The following is a 23,717-nucleotide window of genomic DNA, read 5'->3' as shown; positions in this document are numbered from 1 at the left end:
GAAATCAGGATGATTGCTGACAGTTACTCAGTCATCACTGAACTGCTGCATTTTATGTGGTGTAAGTACACCCACAGTGCCATTAGAAAAGCAGTTCCAGGGCTTGGACCCAGTGACATGGAGGGGAACTTGCAGGCGGTGGTGCTCCATGTATCTACTTTTATTCATGCTAGAGATTGCTGGTTTAGTAAGTAGTATTGAAATAATCTTGCTAAATTGCTGCAGTGTATCTTGTAGTTGGTGCATAGTTTCGCCATTGTGTGGTGATGGTGAAGAGATTATCACCCCATCCACCACTTTCAACATTCAATCAAATGGACTACTTTGTCCTGGATGGTGCTGAATTCCTTGAGTGGTACAGGTGCTGCACACACCCAAGGAACTGGAGAGTAATCCATCATGCTACTGACTTATGTCTAGTAGATGATAAACTGACTTTGGGGAATCAAGAGTTGAATTACTTGCTGCAAAACCCCTACCCTCTGACCTGTTCTTTGTCACCACAGTAATTATGTTAGTTCAGTTTGGTTAGGCTAGTTCAGTTCAACTTCTGGTCAGTGATAATTTCCCATGATACTGATAATGAGGGGCACAGTATTGGTAATGCCATTGCATGTTAAGATATTGGGTGTTGGGATAGGGCGAGGAAATGTGTGTTTTCTGGCACTTGTATGGAGTGAATGTTATTTACTAATTATCAGTCCAAGCCTGGATGTTATCCAGATCTTGTCATTATATAGACACATATGCTTTAACTAGATTAGATTAGTTATAGTGTGGAAGCAGGCCCTTCGGCCCAACAAGTCCACACCGACCCGCCGAAGCGCAACCCACCCAGACCCCATTCTCCTACATTTACCTCTTCACCTAACACTACGGGCAATTTTAGCTTGGCCAATTTACCTAACCTGCACATTTTTGGACGGTGGGAGGAAACCGGAGCACCCGGAGGAAACCTACGCAAACACGGGGAGAATGTACAAACTCCACGCAGTCAGTTGCCTGAGGCGGGAATTGAACCTGGGTCTCTGGCGCTGTGAGGCAGCAGTGCTAACCACTGTGCCACCGTGCCGCCCACTGTGCCTCCGTGCCGCACAATTCTAAGGAATTGTGAATAAAGTTATACTTTGCACAGTCATCAGTGACCATTCTCAATTCTGACTGTATGATGGAGGAAAGGTCATTGATAAAAGTGAAGAATGCTTATGCTTGTGTCTAGGACACATCCCAGTGGAACTCCTGTACTGATGTCCTCAGACTGAGATAACTGATCTTGACACAATCACCCTCCTATGAAGTAGTTATGACTCCAACCAGTAGAGGGGTTTCTAGATTCCGGTTGATACTAGTTTTGCAGGAGCCTCTTGATGTCAGATTTGGTTGTATGCTGCCTAGATGTCAAGGGCAGTGAGTTTCCCCTTACCCACACAAGAATCTGACTGGCTTCAGGCACCACCTACCTCAGATTATGGAAGAAGTTCTTTGGTGAACCAAAACTCCCACCTCTGTTTCAGACATCAGTATTTTCACAGGTCCAGGAAAGGGGATGGGCCATGAATTCAACACGTTTGGAAGCCTTTTAGAACGGGTAATCTTGAACTGAACTTTCCTTGGAGGCAGCTGTGATTTGGAAGCCTCCTAATTCAGAGTGGAGGTATATACCATAGATTGTAGGTAGGGTGAATATGCTGCAACAGCTTGGAGCTCCAGCTAGAACATCTGCTAGTCTGGTTTGCCATGTTTATTTATCTTATTTCATTCCTATGTGTCCACTATAGCTTGTCAGCAACAACTCTCACGTCTACCATTCAATGAAACCTAGGTTAGCACCTTTATTTTGCTGCCTTTCCCTTTGCCCTCGAAAAGATACCTCTGGCCATTTAATCAGATGTGAGAAGCTGCCAAGTACTGATGTTTCCTTTTGTAGATGTCATCTTTCGAGTTCTTCTGTTCTTGGAATTTTGATTGCCTCTTTATTTGTCTGCTGACCTTCAAAAAACATGAAAAATGACTGAAAATAGTTTCACATCCATTGCAATCCATCATGAAATGCTTTTGTACTCATTCTAGTTAGTGGTGATAGTGTTGTGATTTGCAAAATGTAGCTGCCTATTAAATAATGCCATCGCCAGCCTGTTGCTTCAAATAACTGGCAAGCTGCAGAGTGATAGACCCACACTGTAACTCTAGAACGGTTTTCAAATGCATTAAAATAAATCAGCCACTGGATAAAGGACTACAGTGTACTTTGCACTATTAAAGGCATAATCCAACCTCCGATCAACAAATAACTGTTCAAGTTTCTCTCATTCTTTTTATTCAGTATATTTCCAGTTAGTGATCTGCTTGGCAGTTTGTAAACTTTGATAGCTGCCGTTACAAAGCATTAAATGTTTCTGGGAGTGTTGACTCTGCACATTGGACTGTTCTGGGAATGAGAGTTTATGGTTTTGACAGATTTATGAGTTTCTTTTCTAAATGCCTACTCAAGTCATGTTTGTCTCCATTAAGAGGTATATCAAATGGGGTTTTCAATGATTTCCAAATGTCATGAAATTTAGGAAAACGAATAATGAAATGATTGAGACGTAGAAAATTCTTAAAGGGCTTGATGTGGTAAATGCTGAGAATGTGTTCTCCCTCAACATGTAGTTTAAGTCAAGGGGTCACAACCTCAGAATGTGTGGTCAGCCATTTGAGATTGAGATGAAGAGACATTTCTTATTTTAGCCGATTATGGATCTTTGGAATTCCCTTAGAATTCTAAGGAATGTGTGAGATTTGGAATGGGAGTTGAAAGTAGAAAATCAGCCATGGTTGTCTTGATAAACCACAATGGAGGGGAAAGTGAGGACTGCAGATGCTGGAGGTCAGAGTTGAGAGTGTGGTGCTGGAAAAGCACACAGGTCAGGCAACATCCAAGGAGCAGGAGAATTAACGTTTTGGGCAAAGCCCTTCATCAGGAATTATGTTTTGGTTTATCAAGCAGGATGCTACCTCACCTGCTTGATAAACCAAAACACCTTTTTTTTTACTGTTCTTAGTCTCATACGGTTTGAAACTCTTATTTTTCTGTGCATCTTTGTGTCAAATTATAAATTTTTCATATGGGTGAACATCTACTGTGAAGCACTGGAAGATATTTTTATATCAAAGGTGCTTTATAAATGCAAAATGATGGTTACAAACTTGCTAATCTAAGCATATACATAAGCAGTGCCATCACTGTTAAAACATTTACATTCAAAACATATTAATATTTCATATAACTCTTCCTTTGTTGCAATTTATCATTTTTCTTCATTCTTTTTAAAGGCTGCTTGTTTTCCAATGTCGATAATTATTGTTGGGGTTGGACCTGCAGAATTTGATGGTAAGAAATAGAAATTGTTGAACTTCAAATAAGGCAGAATAATAATTAATGATATTGTAATTCTAATTTGCATACAGAAACACGAACACAACGATCCTGAATGCATGACAGGAGAATTTTTAATCAATATGTGTGGGACGCACCCAAACTTTAGGCCATATGATATATTAGATGTTGATGATGAATGTGAAAAGACAACATGATAGTTGTTGACAGGCAAATCAGAAAATAAGCAAACAATGCGGTTAAAAAAAATTCCTCTTTCAAATAATCATCAAATGCATTGTGGTCTTTAAAATTGCAATTTAATGTATTTTAGCAATTATTCCAAGGATGAATTTACCCAGTCTCAAATAATCAGACCTGTACACCAGTCATGGTTACTTAGAATTAGTCTTTTTTTTCTGTTTCTATCATTGTGCAAGTTCAGTGCATTGAACTACTTTTTGCTGCTTTTGTGACAATTTGCTACTATCACACTTGCATTAAAATAAGTGGACACAAGTTTGGATTGTTGGGTTCAGAGCACTATTATGGTGAATAAAATTTAATAAACAGTGATAAAGGTATTTTATATATATAAAATATAGGTTTTATTACATATTGGGTGGATTAGGTTCAGTTCAGTTCAAAAGAATAAGGTTTCAGCTACATGATAGCAGAAGAACAGATTAATCCTAGCACGAGAATAAGGTTTCAGTACAGAACAGACGTTCCATCCTCGCAGCAAGGCAATTTGTTAGATTTGTATGATCTCCGGGATGTGAAAGGTGTAAGTGTCTTAGCTGTCAGAACTGAAAAACAATCCAATCCATGCATACAATTATTTCAGGAGTCCAAGAAGGAGAGTAGAAAGAATCAATAAAGTACAAAATTAAAGTGTTAGATAGGAGTCATTATTCTTTGGGATTGAGTACCTCAAAAGGATATAGCTGGGGGAAAAAGTTTGAATCACTGTTACTGCAGTTTATGTTATGTTATTTTTAAATTGACTTATACACTGTTTCTTTTTTACTGTCTTGTATAATAAACTTGTTTTTGAATATTAAATTACCATTGGCAGTCTCATGGTAAACATGTTCAGTGACTATTCACCACAGTACCCTACTGTGACAGTCAGACATATAATCTGTCAAGCCATGTTTAATTCTGGGATCTGACTTGTTCAGAATTTTCATTAACTGTATCATAATAAAACACCTGCCCATGAAAGAGTGGCTGGAATGTGCAGCACTTAAAAGAGTTTTGAGGTCCGGACTATTTTACTGGTCCCGACTTTTTGCTGGTCAGCAATGCACCTGCTTAGGAACATTTCTGAGAGGTGACCAATTATCAGATGATTCCATGTTTATCATCTCATCAAAATCAGTGTGTGGAACATGAAGGTGGGAGAACCCAGGAAAGGGCCCCAGGAAAGGTTTGGTTGTGGGCCCCACATGGGAGGTTGAACACTGCTGAAGAAAGGGAGAGTTAGGGAGCACATCAAACTAAAGGCACTCACAAAAGCCTTCAATGCCCCTTTGATTTCCTGACAGAAGGGTATTTCTGAATTATTGCCAGTTACCTGACCCAACGAGAGCCCAGATGAGACTAGGACTCCAGATAGCCTTCCCAAACTCCATGCAGTCAGTTTCTAATTGCAGTGGTCACCCATGAAGAAACTTACCTGGAGGTAGGTCCATGCTTGGAACATTAATTCAATGGAGTTTTACAGCTTATTCCACGTGTACTTCTAGACCAATCTGTGCAGGCCAGGAACATTCTCCCCAGTATTCTGAATGTTCATATTAAGTAAGAACTTATGTGAGAACATGTACCTTTAAAATCTGCTCTACCACACCATTAGATCTTGGCTGAATTTATGCACCAGTTTCACTTTTTCACCTTGTCTCCATATCTCTTAGATATTTCAGCACTTAGGAAGCCATCAGTCTTTGCCCTGAATATTCTTAGTGATTGAGCCTTCATAGATGGTGAATACCAATGATTTAAAACCCTTTGAGTTTCTTCAATTTTCAGTCTGAAGGAATGAACCTTTCATCCTGAGATAATGAATTGGATTATCTGCTCAGGGCAGCCTCCCTGCACCTCACCATAAATGTCAGGTGGCTTTAATTCTTTCTTTTTAACCAGTGTGCCTTTAATTATAATGTGAGAGTTGTTGCCAAATTCCAGTATCACCTGTCCATGTTGCTGGCCAGTAGAGGCTGGCAGCTGTGCAGGACTGCTAATGATTGCTGGTATTGTGGAAGGACCAAGAGGAAGAGGAACTATGGATGTCCTGGATCCTAGTATCTGGGATCTATTGGGGCTAGCTGACAGACTCTGGTGAGGGATTCTTTTGCTGGAAATACTCAGCAGATCTACAGCATCTATGAAGTGAAAAATGGTCTATTCTAATGACAGATTATCACTTGATAGGTTAACTCTATCTTTCTTCACAGATGCTGCCAATCCTGCTAAGTATTTCCAGCAATGTTGATTGTATTTCCCCCCCAACAGTGTTACGCTAAATCACAGGAAATGAAACTAGTTGCAGAGGCAGGATTCGGTAATTGCAGATCTCAGGCAACTGCTAAATGCCAAACAGTTTTCAGAATGTGAAGTCCACAGATTCCTTTTCTTGAAATAGGCGTCAATGCCATCAGAACCACAAAGCTGTATGGTCTGTTTTCAAAGGCATTTTGGATTGGAAGATCCAACTTAAATTGACTTTCCAAAATGTTAGGAATGACTTTGCTCACTGGCACTTTGCTCACTCATTCCTAAAAGGAACATTTTTTAAAAAGATGTACAGAAATTTTATTTTGGTCTTGCTGCTCCGCTTGGGAGAGAAGTGGGAATTTTCATGTGTTATTTCATGTGTTAAGATGCTTGCATGGTTTCACAAATGTGATTGTGAATTTTCTGCAAGCTTGGAATGAGAGTCTGTCTTAAAAGTGTTATGATATAGAAATGTTGGTGTTGGACTATGGTGGACAAAGTGAGAAGTCATACGACACCAGGTCCAACAGGTTTATTTGAAATCACAAGCTTTCAGATCACTGCTCCTTCATCAGATGAAGTGACTTGTGATTTCCAATAAACCTATTGGACTTATAATCTGGTGTCGTATGAGTTCTGACTTTGAAAGTGTTTAATTTTGGAGAAGTATTGAGTAGTAACATACAAATGGAACTAAATCAGCAAGTCCATAGCAATCCAAAAGTTTTGGCATACTGAGGAAACCATTTAATATTCCATACATTTTTTTGATATTGTTGCTCATTAATTGAAAAAAAGATGTACCCCACTACTATGAGTACATTGGAAGGGGTAAAGGTTGTGTGTTTAGGCTGAACATCAGTGGATAAAAGAACATCATTTTATACAGAGATGATTAAGACTTCAATGCCATCAGAAAGCAGAGACAAAGCAATATAACAAAAACAGTATATATTTTGACAAATGTGTGCAAAAGGGCCCAAATGTATGCTTCAATCTTTTTGGCTAAGAATTGGAAAAAAACTTGAGCTTCAGGTTAAAGAATAGAACGAGTTTGAATCTCCAGGGATACAGTTTAGACTCTGGACAAAAGAAAAGTACAGTCAGAACACTGAATACATTAGAAGGCAATGCATGACTCAATTCACTGCTTTTCAGATGAACTTCTAACATGTTGCATGAATTTATTATCACACATTATTTATCCAGCCATTTATTTAGCTGCGTCAGAAAAATTATACACTTTTATGATTGTTGAATTCTGGTTATTTAAGGAAATGAGCAAATCATGATACCTTTTGTTTGCAATGTGCAAGGCTTTAAATCGCAAAGATAGATTGTTAAACTGATATGGACTGTAATAGGCTATTCACAGGTACAGCTCTGTACATCATTTGCTTTGTAACACATGGGGCTGTTAAATGGCTGATATGAGTTGCGGCCAGCAGAGGCAGCTTGCCTTCAACTTTTAAACTGGCCAAAGAACCCTTTCGTTTATCTAATTTCCACAAAGTGCAGCCCAAAGTGTATTTCAAAATAATCATTCTGATGTGAAAATTCGTAAAATTTACATTCATCCAACTTCTGTACCTCAGTGAAATCATCATGACATCTGCCACCCCTTTATAACTTTCATTTCTGAATGGAGAGATCCCTCTTTGTTGGGAACTCTGTGCCAAGGAACCCAGAGAGAGGTGTCACCTGCTGTGCTTGCCTTTGACTTCTGTAACCTGCTCCCCCCCCCCCCACCCCACACACACCTCACCTTTCTCCAGAGTTCCGACAACAATCCCTGTTGAAGTGCTTGCAGCAAAACTGACAACAGGCACTGCTTTCATTGGCATTCCCAGCAGTGGAGAGGGTTAGATAGCAGCATTCTGTGGTGGGATTTCTACTCCAAGGACTTCTGAATCCCAGGAGAGGCTTAATCTTGGCTAGTTAAGTGCTGACAGGCACATGATTTGATTGAGCTTCCCTCATGGAAACAATATGTGTCAATAATTGGAGTGTGAGATGCCTGTTGCCCACATTCAATCCAACTCCTTAGCTTTTCGATTTCAGACAATATAGATTTCAGACAAAATAGGACACCTCTAACCCTATCATGAAAAACGTGTGCAGGGCTCTACTAGAGGAAACTGTGAGCATGGCTTATCCAAGTTTGTTCACGTTTCTTGGCTTTACAGGTTAACAAAAGCTCCTATTCAGTCAAATATTGTATTTTTTTCCCATGACTGTCTTTTCTGACCTAATTCCTGTTGTATTCAGTACTACTGGGTGTTCTAGCCTTAGTTCTTTGAACAATTCATTAGACAGTCCTGCGAGTTCCCTCAGGATACCATTGCTTTCCATTCTTGTTTCTCCCCAAGTCATAACAGTTCTTTTGCCAGCCTTTGATGCTGTACTCCATAGTAAAACAAACTCATTCCTTCCATACTGCCATCCTCTCTTACTCTCTCCCCTGCTCTGAACAAGGCCTTACATACAGGTTCAACTCTGAAATGATCTTTTTTAGTGATATTAGTGTCATTGAGGAGAAAGACAGAACCTGTACTTAATTGTACTTAAACCTATTCTGGTATATTTGTTGAACTGCTTTTACTCTTCATTAGAATATTGTCCTAACACATCTATCTATATTACATCACTGATTTTCCTTTCTCTTCCCTGCTTGTAGCAATGGAGGAATTAGATGGGGATGAGATTAGAATATCATCGAGAGGAAGATATGCTGAGCGAGACATCGTTCAGGTAAGACCTTGAAGAGAATGGTAAGAAAAAGCACAGGATTCAAAGATCATAAGAACTTTTATTCTAAATGTCACAGTCAGAACCAGATCGCCTTTCATTGAAAGTCATTATAATAATTCTCCTTTATCTCAATAAATGCACCAATGCAAATGCAATTTTTTAATCATATAAATATAATAGAGACAATAATACTTGATATTTTATTATATCAATTTCTCTCCCTTTCTGCATGTTTGTTTAAGTTCATTTTTTTCCTGATTAACACATACGGAGATCCAGGAGATTGAGTTTTTCATGGGCCTTCAGGCTATTTGTGGATCAGATGGCTTTTTATGATCAACAATGGTTACATGAGTCACCATTTTATTGCAGATTTGAATTCAAATTTCTCCATCTGTCAAAGTGGGATTCAAATCCAAGTTCGGGATTACTGGTCCAGTGTCATTACTACAACAGCACTGCCTTTCTTCATGGGCCTTAAGAATATCACTTGAACTGGGTGTTACTGAGTCGGGAAGCTGCTTTCCAGTTTGTTTCATGTTACAGATACTGGGTTTAGAGGAAGCCAAAGAAAATGTCCCAAAATGTCAGTGAGTTAGGTTGAAATTCTGCATGTGCAGTTTAGGTGGATTGGCTAGGGGGGTGCAAGATGCTTATCAGAGGGTGGGTGCAGACTCGATGGGCCAAATGACCTCTATCTGCACTGTAGGGACTCTATTGTACCAAATCTTTCCTACTTAATAGCTACAGGATGGAAAAGGTCTTCCAAGGCTTCTCGTCTAAATTCCTGAATGTTTCAGATACATTTATTTCATACAAAAGTTATTCAAATTAATGCCAGTCGATCCCAGCAGTTGCAATTCTAACATTAGTGCAACATTCACCAGGCAAAAGCCACACCATGAGACTGGTGGAGTAAGCTGCCGACAGGGTAAGGCCAGGTCAATTTGACTGAAACTAAGATACTGAAATGGATTGTCACTCCTCGGTCAGTTGTGCCGAGATGGATGAATTCCTGGGAGCATGACTCTAATCTTTAAAAATGGCTGCCTGGGATGTCAGGTTTCAGTCCAGAGAGGGCAGGCTTCAGGGAAGATGACCCTGGAGGAACTGAGGAGGTTGCTGGGTGTGATGCCTACCTCGGGCATGCAACACTGAGTCTGAAGTTTAGAAATAAAAAATAAAACATGAAAATTCCTTCAGCCTTTGCCCTCACTCTCACATACTCTTGGTGCTCCATCTATTCTGACCCACATACTTCATGCCAAGCTATGCCCTCTCAAGCAACACTGTGGTCTCTCATGCCTCCATACCAAGTTATGCCTCTCAATCCACCCTTATGCCAACTTAGGATAAACTCAGGCTGACCAATGTTCGTCCATCACCTGTAGTCTTAAGTCTATCACACCAACTCACCTATTATCCACAACGGTCAGATCTCAGGACATGCAGAGATGAGATTAAATGAAGTTCGAAGTGCAGGCTTCTAAACATTAGAAAAAAAACACTAATTCATAAAACCTGTTTTCTACATTTACATTATTTCAACTAAATAAGGCCTTATGACAACAACCATTTCATTCAAGTGTACAATTTCTTTAATAAAGGCTTCAACAAGTCGATAACCACTTGTAGTTGAGTTTGAATTGGCTGGCACACTACTTTGAGAATGGATGTTTATGAAATCAAATATGAAGTAATAATCCACTAATGGAAACTTTTGGGCATACACCAACAAATTGAGAGAAATACTAAAGAATAGAGTTGGTTAGCTCAGATGACTGGACATCTGGTATGCAATGTCGAGTGAAGCCAGAATTCGAGGTTCATTCCCACACTGGCTAAAATCACTATGAAAGCGCCACCTTCTCAACCTCCCACCTCACATGAGGCGTAGTGACCCTCAGAATAAACTCACCACCACCAACTCTAATGGGAGAGCAACCCTATGGTCCTCTGGGACTATGGTGACTTTACTAATAAAGAATCTTTTTTTAAATATGGGAGACTTGCTTTTAAAGATTTAAAGTGTAGGATTTTTAAACAGTTTGACAGCTCCCTTTGATAGTTGCTTTGAACAATTTTGTCAGTTGATTTTGACAGGTCAGTTGATAGGTCCAATCAGCTTCAGATTAATGTTTTGGGGAAGTCTTATGCACATTTCTACCTAGTTTTAAGTATTCCAAAGGACACCTCATCCTCATCAAAGGTGTCTTGGGAACAGATCCATAGGGTTACCTAACTTTGCCAAAAGGGTGCCCTGGTTATCCAAAGTTTGAATCTTTTCTGGTGTACTCTGCACACATCAGGCTTCACAGTTCATGCCGAGCAAAATTCCATGTTGAATCTTGACCTGACTCCGTTGCTACTTTTGTGAGAATGGAAAGTGTCATGGTGAGATTTGACATGATAGAGAGACTCTCTGCTGTGATAAAAATTTAGGCCACAGCATGATGAAATATCCACAAGATACTGAATCCTTCCTTCCTTGTTTGTTTGTTTTCTCTCTTGTTGTAATTTATTATTCAGCAGTAGCATTAGAATCATAAAATATTGAATCCAGTCTAGAAATTTCCCTTGTAATGAGTTGTATTTTCATTTGGCAGCTAATTTATCTCTGTCATAAATTATTAATAGAACAGTATTTCAACTCTTCCAATGAGAGACATCACTCCTCACTGAATTAAATAAGTATTGTGCTATCAATAGTACCAGTAATTCACTCTCAAATGTAGCAAAAAGAAGCCTGTTAATTAGAATAACAAAAGTCTCAGAGCAATCACCATCAATATTAGGAGACTGACCTTTGTCTTCAACGGATCTTGTAATAAATAAAAGATAGATTAGCACATTAAGAGACCTAGACCAATTAAACAGACAGGTCGGAAATGACATGGAGTTTAATGTAGATTAATGTAAGGTTTTCAATGTTATTTGGCAAGCATCAAAATCACAAACATTCATTAGCAAGAATGACAAAGGAAAATAATTTAGGTAAAGTTATTAAGCTTTTCGTTGAAAGATTAAGATAATGTCAAATTACTGTCAACAAATCTCTTCCTATGATACACTTTCAGGATGTTTTAACAAATCGCAGCAACCATGTATAAATCAATGAGACCATTTGTAGAAAGATCTAAAATTTCCTCATGCCATTTCATGCAGTTTTCAACAGAACATGAATAAATAATCCAAAAAATGGTGAAAAACTAATTCTGGAATTCAGAACACGGTGGCTCAGTGGTTAGCACTGTTGCTTCACAGCACCTGGGACCCGGGTTCAATTCCCGCCTCGGGCAACTGTCTGTATGGAGTTTGCAATTCTCCCCGTGTCTGCGTGGGTTTCCTCCGGGTGCTCCGGTTTCCTCCCACAGTCCAAAGATGTGCAGGTTAGGTGAATTGGCCATGTTAAATTATCTGTAGTGTTAGGTGGATTAGTCAGGGGTAAATGTGGGGAGTGGGTCTGGGTGGTTTGCTCTTCGGAGGGTCAGTGTGGACTTGTTGGGCTGAAGGGCCTGTTTCCACACTGTAGGGAATCTAATCTAATCTAAAATCTCAGATAGAATTCTTTGAATTTTGTGTCTTTTTTTTTCAAGCTGATTTTTTATGAATTAATCCTATTAAATTGATAATTGCCAAATTTCCCTTCCTATTCCCGAGTTGGCATTGTCAACATTTCCTTCTCATAAACATGTATTCTCCTTTTCATTATCACCACTGTTTATCCCACTCTTCAGAAGCCCACTGATAATCCTTGATGATGATATTGGGGGCATGTAGGCAATTGATGTAAAGACCACAAATGGATCAGCACAATATTATTGATGACATAGCAGGCTCAAAAGGCAAATGATTTTCTCCAGTTCCTATTTCATATGTTCTTATGACTGCTTATACCCTTGCAATCTGCCACCTCTTCTCTAAACTGTTTCCGTTGTATATGGTAATTTTATGGTACATTTTAGATCCATCTAATCTTACAGTCTTTGACTGAAGAAAAAACAGTCCAGCCTGAAGTCCAATTGAGACAGACTGTTACTTTGCTTCCTGATAGATCTAATTACAAAGACTGAGTAGTCAATGCAACTTGTACCAATGGCTATCATGCAGGAAATTGCATCTTTTTATGTACGACAAAATGTCTCTGCTAATTAAGTGTCCTGAGTGGGATTGGGTGGGATGTGGGTGCCTCTTCGGTGGGCCAGTATTTGTTTCCCATCCCTAATTGCTCTTGGGAAAGTGAAAGTGAGCTGCCTTCTTGAACTGCTGTAGTCCATATGCCATTTGGGAGGGATTTTTTCGCTACCTGTTATCCTCGTGCCACTGTGAGTTAAGCTTTATTCTGGGTATAGAAGTTAATATTCCAACAGGATCTGGGGTGGACAGTACTACACACAGCATTCCCATGTCACCATAATTAAATTCACTGGGTACAAGGCTACATGTAGTTTTTGTAGTCTGCGGGAAACCAATTTTCCACATTAATGTTGAATGTTTCATTTGCAGCTGCTCTTAAGTGTTTGGTCACCCTTCAGCCCTATGCTCCTGAGCTGTGGGTGCTAGGGCTAGGCAGATCAGACGGCCTTGTCATAGGCCTGCTCTTGGGCTTCGCCAAAGTGGCCATTAATATATCCAGGCAGTGGACTATGGTGGGTTGTCGTACAAGACTGTCCCTCTTCATGGTTTTGTCTGTGCTCAGGTGTCCATGGAGAGGAAGCATGTTTTGCCCACCGATACAATCGGTGCCGTTAGATGGGCACTGCAGGGACTGGGGCCATGACCAGGAGCTGTTTAATCCCAACTAATCCCAATTAAAGTTTATTTTAAGAGTGGAAAGGAGGATTGGAGTGGTAGTGTCTATCTCTGAGCCAGGAGGCTCAGAGATAGACTCTACCTGCAAGTGTAATGACATCTCTGAACAGGTTAATTAGAAAATATCTTGAAAGGGAGATTGGTGGCAGTACATTACTCCAATCACAAACTGCCATTAGTTGGGATTACAGCTTCTTACACTTTTATCTTTAATGTATTGTCTTCTGATCTATCTCTATTTTTCCCATAATTCTGTACCGGATTTGCTACAATCAGATTTGTCACAGACTGAAACACCTAAATCAAATCTGTAAATTGCATCTTCTATGACCTTAACTGTGAAGCATTATTCCTTTGTGACAGTCTATAAATTATAACACAGCTAACCATGATATCACACTACAATTTTTACCTTGCATTGTGTAGCCCCATCACAAGTGCCAATAGTTTGTTCTATTCTCATATCTCATCATTGTGCAGGTGCATCGCCAGAAATTACATAACCCATCCTTTCAACTCCCCTCAATTGCTTTTCAGTATTATCACGGTTTGTGGGACATTCACTCCTAGTGGCACCATTATTTCTCCATGTTAAACATTACACACTGAAAGCCTCTTACACCCCAGTTCCAGACCCTCATCTAGTCACTGTGTCTTATTAGCCATCCACTTAAGTGTCCCAATTTAAGGCCAAGCTGGGCATTGAGTCCATAACTTTTCCATCACAAAGATCATTACTTCCAATTCTGTTTTTCATTTTGTCACTTGCAGAACATATTCCTTAATTGTTTCCTTGGTGGCCTTTAACTTCAATCTTCTACCCACCACATACCTCTAATCATCCCAAAACCCTGATAACATCACATCCCTGAAGAAGGGCTTGTGCTCAAAATTTCGACTCTCCTGCTCCTCGGATGCTGCCTGATCTGCTGTGCTTTTCCAGCGCCACAGTTTTGACTCCAAAACCCTTATTGATTTTGTGATAGTAAACCTAAAAAACTAGGAAGTAGTGAGGACTGCAGATGCTGGAGAATCAGCGTCAATAAAGTCTGGTGTTGGAAAAAGCATAATAGGACTCATGAAGGGTCCTGACCAACCAAAATAATTAGAACACTCTATAAAAAAAACTGCTGCACACAAATTATAAGCTGGAATAAGATGACAGCATTTTAAAATTAATGTTGAGCTTTTTTAAAAGTGAATTAATAAAGTAACTGTGACAGAAAAGGTTGGGAGATGTAGAATATGGTGCCACAGTAGGTTATCGATTCAGATATCAATGAAAGTGTTCCCAAAACAGGTCACTATATCTGGGTAGTAATGGTATTCAGACACATTGAGAAAGGATGCGTAACTAGATTAAGACAATAAGATGGTCTCCATGGCTGGCAGATGAAGGACAGATTTACTGGAGAGGGGAAGCAAGGTAGGGAGGTTAAAGGAGGGAATTCCAGAATTGATGAAAACATGGTCTTAGCAGTTCTCTTGAATAATTTGTGTACTTAAAAATCATAATTTGTGAGACTTGTCTCTGAGGAACTGAGCATTCATCAGCTTCCAATATATCTAACAGAATGGAGGCAGCAAAACCACTGAAGAGGACTAAATTGGAGAGTTCTCAATAATGTAGCAGCACCAACACCCACACCCATTCCTTCCTTATTTGATATTAGTTTGCATCCAGTGCTCCCACATTGTTAAGGGACAGCAATATATTGTGAGAGACCAGCACCATTCAAAGCTAGCCTGCACCTCCTAAAGGGATAGTGCACTGTTCTGGAACTCATGCTGCAGTGGAAAAAGATATAATGATGAAACAATAGGGCGGAGAGTGGATACTCAGATTTTCTCTTGCACCAAAGGTGTGCAAAGTCTGCAGTACTTGATCCATTTGCTCTCTGCAGAGAGAATGAACAGTAATCTGCTATATTAGCATAGAAACTAGCAGTAAGCTCCTTTATTAAACAGTGGACATTAAACTACAAGATTTTGGATTTGAGAAGGGATTTGGATGCATAAATGTTACCTTCACAGTAACTGATAGTGCTGCCCTCGCACTGAATTTATGCTGCACTGTGACACAAACATATATGTATGGGTTAGGTGCAAGGACAGGCCATTCAGACTCTTAAGCTGATTGTGCTTTAAGGTAGGATCATGACTGATCTTGCTGTGGCATTAATGAACTTTTTTGACACTTGACTAACACATTTCAGTTACAATGTGCTTACTGAATCACAGATGTTTTGTTCGAGTTCAGCCAGCAATAATGCTCTGTGACCTGATGTGGTCTCCTGATAATGGCCTTTTTTTTCCACTCTATCCTTGTACAGCTTGCTATGCTTTCTGCACATATTCTCAGTCAAGCTGAAATCCAAAGGCCTCCATGCCTGTAAGAAACACGTTTATGCACAATCCTAAAGTCAGATTCAATACCTTCAACACCTGCCACATCATTCCCTGTAGATGTTAGCAACTTTAAAAGGAAACTCCAGAGACCAGCAAACAAATGTGATAATGGCCTGCGGGAATCAATCAGCAACTGACCTATAAGTAGCTAGTGATCCCCTCAAAAAGCACTACTGGGAAGTGCTATTTGCTATCAAACACATGTTCGACTATGCATGATTAAAAATAACAGCATTAGCTGAAGCACTGAGTTCCAGAGTTGCAGCACTATCACCAAACCAGTAATGCCACAAAATGCTACGTGTGCTAATGCACTCACCAACATGGCACCTCACGTAACTCACACCTAGAGAACATGGGTGCAGGTGAGCATTGAAGCTTGTATTCCCAGATGATGTTTCTGCTTCCCCATGCCTTTTGTACGCACTCCACGTATGAGAGTGGGGAAAGAGGTCAAGAGTTTGCTCACTTTCAGTTAATAGCACTTTGTAGTTTCTGAGAGCCCATTCATGTGATGGGGTGGACTAACGTGCAATATTTAATTGGCCAATCAATGAACTTGTTTTTAATTCTTGCATGGGATATTGGCATTCCTGGCAAGGATAGCAATTGTTGCCTATCCCCAATTGCCTCTCTGGGCTACTTAACAGGGCTGTTCGGAGTAAACCACATTGCTGTCAATCTGAACTCCCCTATGGGTCAGGCCAGGAAAGGATGACAACATTTCTTTCTTAAATGATTTTGGTGAGCCAGCTGGTTCTTGTGGCAATCAACAATGGTTACTTGGTCACCATTCGACTAGCTTTTAATTCCAGATTTTATAGAACTTGAATGTCATCATCTTCCATATTGTAATTTGAACCCAAGACCCCAGATCATTAGCCTGGGGATCTGAATTATCAGTCCAGTAACATTATCACTGTCACCACCTAAACAGCTTGCTACACGTTGACATAGAACTGTTCGGTTCACTGCAGAAAGAAGTTAAATTTATTTTGTAAGGTACAACTTTTTGTAAGGTGGTCTTGCATTGGATCATGCATTTCATCTTTCATTTTTTTTGTCATGGTGCTGTTCGCCTTTTGAGTTGGGCTGTAAGATTGCAGCAAATGTTTTCATGGCTTCAATCTGCCTTTATTGCTTGCATTCAGCAGGCTTGCCTGTCTCCAGGAAACAATCTGTGCCACTAATACAGAGCAGAGCTTGCCTCCAGCACAGTTAGGACATATACACATCATGATAGTGTTGTATGAACGATGCAGATGCAGCATGGGATCAGCACCAAGAAATGTTGGAGTTTCAGCTTTCCCAAAGTACTTTACAGCCAATGAACAACATTTTAAGTGCAGACACATATAACTTGATGCTTGTAATATGAACCAATATTGTCTTAAGATTATCATGCAGACTACATTGAAGCTATGAGGGTTTTTGCTGAAATTTAAAATATGTTTAATTGTGATGGAAATGAAGGTTGTAAGACAAATCAATTAGATTAGATTGCATTACAGTGTGGAAACAGGCCCTTCGGCCCAACAAGTCCACACCGACCCGCAACCCACCAATACCCCTACATTTACCCCTTACCTAACACTACGGGCAATTTAGCATGGTCAATGGAAAGGCAATAGGCAACATCATAGCAGTATTTAGAGTGGCAGTTATTTTAAACAGTAATTTGTGTGGTTGATAATAGTTCAATTATTACCATATGAGGATTTGTTAACAGATGATGTATATGATCTGAAGAAGGGTCACTGGACCCGAAATGTTAACTTCCTTTCTCTTCACAGATGCTGTCGGAGCTGCTGAGTATTTCCAGCAATTTCTAATTTTATATCTCTTCAAGTTAGATTCAAAGAATAACTCTCAAATCGCATTATTTCTAGTCAGTAGTTGGTCACTGGGGGACTTCAGGTGGAGGTTTCAAATTGTAGCTGCATATCCAGGAGATCTGGCATCAGTCATGAACTGCCATGCCAAATAGATAAGCAAGAGGATTGCCTGAAATTAGCCCATTTGCTTTCATGGCAAACAACTGATATGCTGGGAATGTCAGTTGTATTCCAGATGGGAGTGCACTGTTTGCAAAGAGGTTGGCCTGCAAGGATGGTATAACCAGGGTCTGTGACCAATCTAGAAGCATGGTAATGGATTGTCATAGCGGAGTGCGATAGGGCATGGTGAGCGATAGCAGCCACAGCTCACAGTTAAATATGGAACCAGCAGGAATAGATTTCTTACATATCTTTATTGCTGACAGCTTCATGCTGCCATTTTGTCTGAGAAAACTACTTGTAGCTTGCATGATGGGGAGGCAGTGACCTAGTAGTAATGTCTTGGGATGGTAATCCAGAGGCCCAGGTGAATGCTCTGAGTTTGAATCCTACCATGGCAGAAGGAGAAATTTGAACTCAATGGAAAAAGAAAGCCGCCCTAATGGCAACTAGGTAATCATTATCAATTGGCATAAAAACTCATCTGGTTCACTAACATCCTCTAGAGAGGGAAATCCATCATCCTTACCTGGTGTGGTCTACATGTGACTTCACACCTGCGGCAGTATGATAGAATCTTAACTGCCTTCTGCAATTGTTCTACCAAGACACTCCAATCAAGAGGGAATTAAGGATGTCCAATAAATTCTGGCACAGCCAGTGATGCCCACATCTCATGAATGAATAACAAAAAGATTAAATTCTGCAGATAGTTACAATCCAGAATCTGAAAGGGACCTGAGATGAGCATTGGACCATGTATTTATATATAACATTTGGATGAGGTCATTGCCAATGACATGGAATGAGCATGGGCATATTTCATGTCCCATCAGACTCTTCAATGCCCCGTTTTACCTGGTTCAGTTTGTAGTCTCACTGATTCTATTGTATGTTTTAAATATCTCGCAAACAAAGAGAGCTTTGTGCTTTATCATGGTGAGGATGCATCTATGCAAATATAAATTTTATTTACATTGACTTGTGCACCGATTAACAGTAAATTTTATGGAATGGTAAATACTACTGTGGAGTCTTAACTGCTAACTTTTTGTCATCAAAGTTGAATTGGTAAGAAGTTTTGTTTCTTCGCTGCACTTATTTTTTCTGGCTGGAACTATTCTGAGTTTTTCACTTTTCAGAAATAAGTCATAAGAGAAACATCAATTAACTTTTAACATTTTCTCAGTGTGTCTGTGCAGTTCCTTTGTAAATTTTGAAGTCGGATTGTTCATAACTAAAAATGTGTTTTTCAGTTTGTGCCTTTCCGGGACTACGTTGACAGAACTGGAAATCATGTGCTGAGCATGGCTCGACTTGCAAAGGATGTCTTAGCTGAGATTCCGGAACAATTTCTCTCTTATATGAAATCAAGAGGAATTAAGCCTTCTCCTGCTCCACCCCCATACACTCCCCCAGGTTATCCTTTGCAGACACAGCTTTAACAGAGGCTGATTCCAACATTCCCAGTTGTCACTGTTGACCTGAACCATTTTGAGTGGCAGATTCCACTTTTTTTTTAAATCAGGTTGCTCTACAAAGACTTATGGATGTTGTCAGCTCACCACTCAGAAAGCATCCAAGAGTTTCTGCTGGGCTTCAGATTGCATGCTGTCAACAGTACTGTCATCAGGCAAAGACTAGAGAGAGGGTGCATAAAGAAAATAATTGATTTCTTCAAGGCGGAGAGAAGATCCTTGCGCCTCATAGCTCAATCATCTCCTTTGAAACAATGGGAATTGTGGACTTTGCTGAAGAAGCAGATGCTTTTTCAAAATTGTTCTGACAGGGCAATGATAAAAGTTTGTTTGAAAATTAATGGAAATTGAAGTCCCAGCTTGTTGTAAATAACTGATAATGGCAGTTCTTATTCTTTGAATGTTTACATGTTGACTCTTTTTACAATTGAATCATTTTTCTAAACATATACTTCCTGTAAACACAGTTTTAAATATTGTTACAATGGTGGTTTGCTAGGTGTTACACCTCTATTTACTAATGATTAACTCAGATGGAGGGTCCCCGTTCTAGTGCATTAGTGATCCTCAAACAATCGGCCACATGATCTGGTCAGTAGTTAGTTAGCCTGACTGCTTCCTAGTGATTACTACCTGAAATTGCACCTCAAAAATGACAGCCTCCCAACCAACTCTCAATTGGCCAGCCCTTTTATTGTTTCAATTTATGTGACAGCAAAAATGCTTTACTATGAAAATAAAGCCTTGGGAGAATGGAGAAAAACTGAGGAGTAATTGGAAAATAGCAAAAATATTGACAATGCAGGCATTGCAGTCTAATCCATAACATTTTTGGGAGCAAGAAACTGTTTGATTGAGGAAGACTGGATAGGTTTGAGGACCACTATACACACCATGCCAATAGTGTGCAAGCCTGAGCGCGTCAGGTAAATGTGCCAGAAAAGTAACTGCACAGGTATATGTTCTTGTGCTCATTTATTAAGTTCTCCATTATTTTGTATATGCTTGTTCAGATCTTACAGCACGTGCCCTAGCTGCATGGACACTTTTTTGGAAGAGAAATGCACTTTTGTGAGTAGTGTGCTAGATTAAATTCAGTAACAATATGGCCTTAAATTCTCAGTAAATACTTACAATGACTTTTTTGCATTTTGCCTTTGGATATTGAAAAATGTGACATGTTTTGGAACATTTTTTGTGCCAATACCGTAGTTGCTTTTTAATTTTTCCACAGGAGTAGAAACTTGTTGCTTAGTTTATTTACTATTTTGCATTTTATGGAAATTTTGAACATTATAGTTTCAATAACAAACAACTTACAACTTCTGGATTTGCAGGGCAATGTCAGAATATGTGACAAAACTTGTTCTGTAGCTGTAAATCACTTAACTGGAAAAATTGTTTTTTAATGGATTACCTACATTCCTTCATATATAAGTACATCAGAATGCAGCCAAACATAAAATTTACACTTTTCGTACCAAAAAATTCAAATTACTTTGAAAAATAATAGAAATGAGAAAAGATAAAAATTGTGTTCATGAAATGATTAAATGATTGTTGGATTTTGTATTCCTTACACAGTCACTAAATTACATTTGTGCCACTTGTACTGGGCCAAATCCCTTTTTGTAATCTTAAAAGAAATTGTAATTTTTTAAAAAAACTAGATTTAGCTCTGATTTAAACCTTTTATGCTCAATGTCACTGGGAAAGATGGGACCAAGTATGCTTCACTACTTAGAGCATTCATGAAAATTCAATTATTTTGTGACACTTTTCATGTTGCTGCAGATAACTGACAGCAGTAAAAGCGCAGCAGTGTCATCATCTCATTAGTCAGTATGTTTTGCCAACAAAAGAAAACAGTTATAGCAAGAAAAGTCTCAAATTTGATGTAACAAGAACCTAAATAAATCCTATGTTCTCATTACTTCCCTTTGCCACACCCCCAAAAGAATGAAGGTAGTAAGTAGGGGCAAAACAAAACTTCTCATATTGCTGACATGTGTGAACTTAGCCCTCTAGAGATAAGATGCCCTGTCACCTTATTGCAGATGTACACTGCAATCCAATACAATATCCATTTAAACTCAATTACAACATTTCTATTTATTCATATCAAGCCAGCTCTGATACTAATGTGAAATTGAGTCCACTAATTTTGTTGAATTACATTACTAGGCTTTCTGTTGCTATAAATGTCCTTTTTAAAACCTTTGTTCTTCATATTTTGTTTATTGGTTATCAGTTATGATTTTAGGATCAATTCTGAAATTAACAATTATGTTTATCTTTGTTTCTAAAAATTACTATTTGAAAAGTTTTAAGAAGTAAGTGTCATTGACAGTGGCTAGTTTTTGTTAAAAAGGCATGTACCAATTCAAATCTTGTAATTACGTACAATTTGATTAGTATTGATAAATAGTGATTTTCAGAATCTATTGTGCTCTGAATGTTTAACACCAAATATATTGCTATATGCTTTGTATTCAATATCGTACAAACTGTTTTCATGAGATCTTATATTGTCTATCTACAGAAGTATTACATATTATTTTAACACTGAGTAAAAACGCAAAATTAGATATAACTGATACTTATTTTTTACATTATTTAGTGTAAACAGTTATTGGCACCAGTGAAGTTGTACATTGATTATCTTAATGAATGCTAAAACAATAATCATTACCTTTCTTTTATAGTTCGCACTCTAGGTATCATGTGACAAAGTATAATTAAACAGTATACTACTGTGTCATCTCAAAGATGTGAGGAATAACTGACGGTCTACATTCTTTATCTGACAAATAGTACAGATAACTGGATGATTGTTGAACAGTAAATATATATTTCAATGGTTGCCAAACTTTTGTGTTGCCAACATAACTTAAGAGTATTTAAAATACCAAATCACAATCTGTACAGGTTCCTATAACAGCACAGCTATCACATTGTGCTTTGGAATAACTCAAAATCAGCAATTACAACTCCAGAAATCTAGACTGGCTTTTCGTTGTTACCAAACAGAAAATTCTGGCCATATCCAACATTTTAGACAGCATCTGTGGAATGCAAACTGGTTGACTTTCAGACTTATCACTTGAACTAGTTTATGGAAAGACCATCAATATGAAATGATTTTTATCTTTTCACACCACAGGTGCTGCATATTTCTAGCATTTTCTGTTTTTATTTTTGATTTCCAGAATCTGCAATATTTACCCTTTGATTTGGGCATTGCCAGTTGTCATTTAAATAAGAAAAACTTAATTGATCTAGACTCGCTGAGAAATGTGCTTTCTCGTCATATCGAACTTTGTTTTTTCTTACAGAACTGAATTTTCATTCATGCCTAGAGTCCAACAAAAGAAACCGATCACGGAAATTGTCCACAGTAGCTCAGATCTTACATGTGCTATGGAATGTTACTAAGTAGAATATCTGAGCTAAGATGAAACAAAATAATAAAATCCTATAAGTGCCAGCATAAAATTAATGTATTTCATTTTTTAAAGCTTTGTGTTCTCTCATTTTTATTAACATATGTGTGATAATAAAACTTGCAGTTGTGAGACAAGTAAATGTTTCCTCTTTTCACCCAAGGATGTGCTGTGTTCTCCAGTTAGATACAGTACAAATTGCCTACTGCCAATTGTAACAAATAGCTTCCTTATACTGCTGTAATAATGTACCAAACTGCCCTTTCCTGATCCTGTTATAAATTCAGCTTTCAAACTACCACTAATGTAGTGACTATTGCCAGCATCTAAAATAGTCAGTTTAACTTTCAGCTTACAATGCCAGACAAGATATTAAGATAATAAATCAGAGATAACTTGATAGTCACAATTTATTTTACTAACCCCTCCATTCGTGATGTTGCAAATAGTTGATGATAATGTGCCAAAAGAATAAATCCATTTTCATTCACTTTGAAATAAACATTTTTCATTCATAATTCTTTCCATTAACAGACAGGCTTACCTTAGTACTGGGGAAAATAATGTTATATGAAATGTCTTATAGGTGATCTTTTTCTGACTTTCTCAAGATGCAAGGAAAAACAAAGAAAGCAAGTCACTCATATAGTAGTTGCACTCAAACAAGATATCCATCAATATATCAGTTACCTCCTGGCACAGCTGTGAGAGGAGAAAATTCTATCATGAGCTCAACTGTTGAAGCTGCTTTGTGTTTCAAACGCCTCTGTTCAGAAAATGCAAGCTAAATTATTCTGGATGCAGTATAAAACCTATTATAGCCAAATCGCAGAAGCGCATCTCACTGCGCCAATCTATGAATTTCTCCTGAAACTTAAAATCTTTAATATTGGTGTCTAAATTAATATTTTAATCTTGGTAAATAAATGCGTGAACAACTTGTTTTCACTAATGTTTTGTTGAAAAATTG

The 23,717-nt window shown here is 38.6% G+C and overlaps 1 protein-coding gene across 3 annotated transcripts in view; it reads left to right on the top strand.

Annotated features, from left to right (window-relative positions):
* The window catches only part of LOC122561654 (copine-8), a 356,185-nt gene extending 332,944 nt beyond the window's left edge, over window positions 1–23,241 (top strand). For all 3 annotated transcript variants that reach the window (XM_043713602.1, XM_043713603.1, XM_043713601.1), the window contains exons 18-20: window positions 3,316–3,373; window positions 8,535–8,608; window positions 19,083–23,241. In XM_043713602.1, the coding sequence (XP_043569537.1) occupies window positions 3,316–3,373; window positions 8,535–8,608; window positions 19,083–19,271 (321 nt within the window). In that variant the 3' untranslated portion in view covers window positions 19,272–23,241. The remainder of the gene's footprint in view (window positions 1–3,315; window positions 3,374–8,534; window positions 8,609–19,082) is intronic.
* The last annotated feature ends 476 nt before the right edge of the window (window positions 23,242–23,717 follow it).

The sequence above is a fragment of the Chiloscyllium plagiosum genome, chromosome 23, assembly GCF_004010195.1.
Source record: "Chiloscyllium plagiosum isolate BGI_BamShark_2017 chromosome 23, ASM401019v2, whole genome shotgun sequence".
In the NCBI taxonomy this organism is placed as follows: domain Eukaryota; kingdom Metazoa; phylum Chordata; class Chondrichthyes; order Orectolobiformes; family Hemiscylliidae; genus Chiloscyllium; species Chiloscyllium plagiosum.
This window is presented reverse-complemented; position numbering and strand designations above follow the sequence as displayed.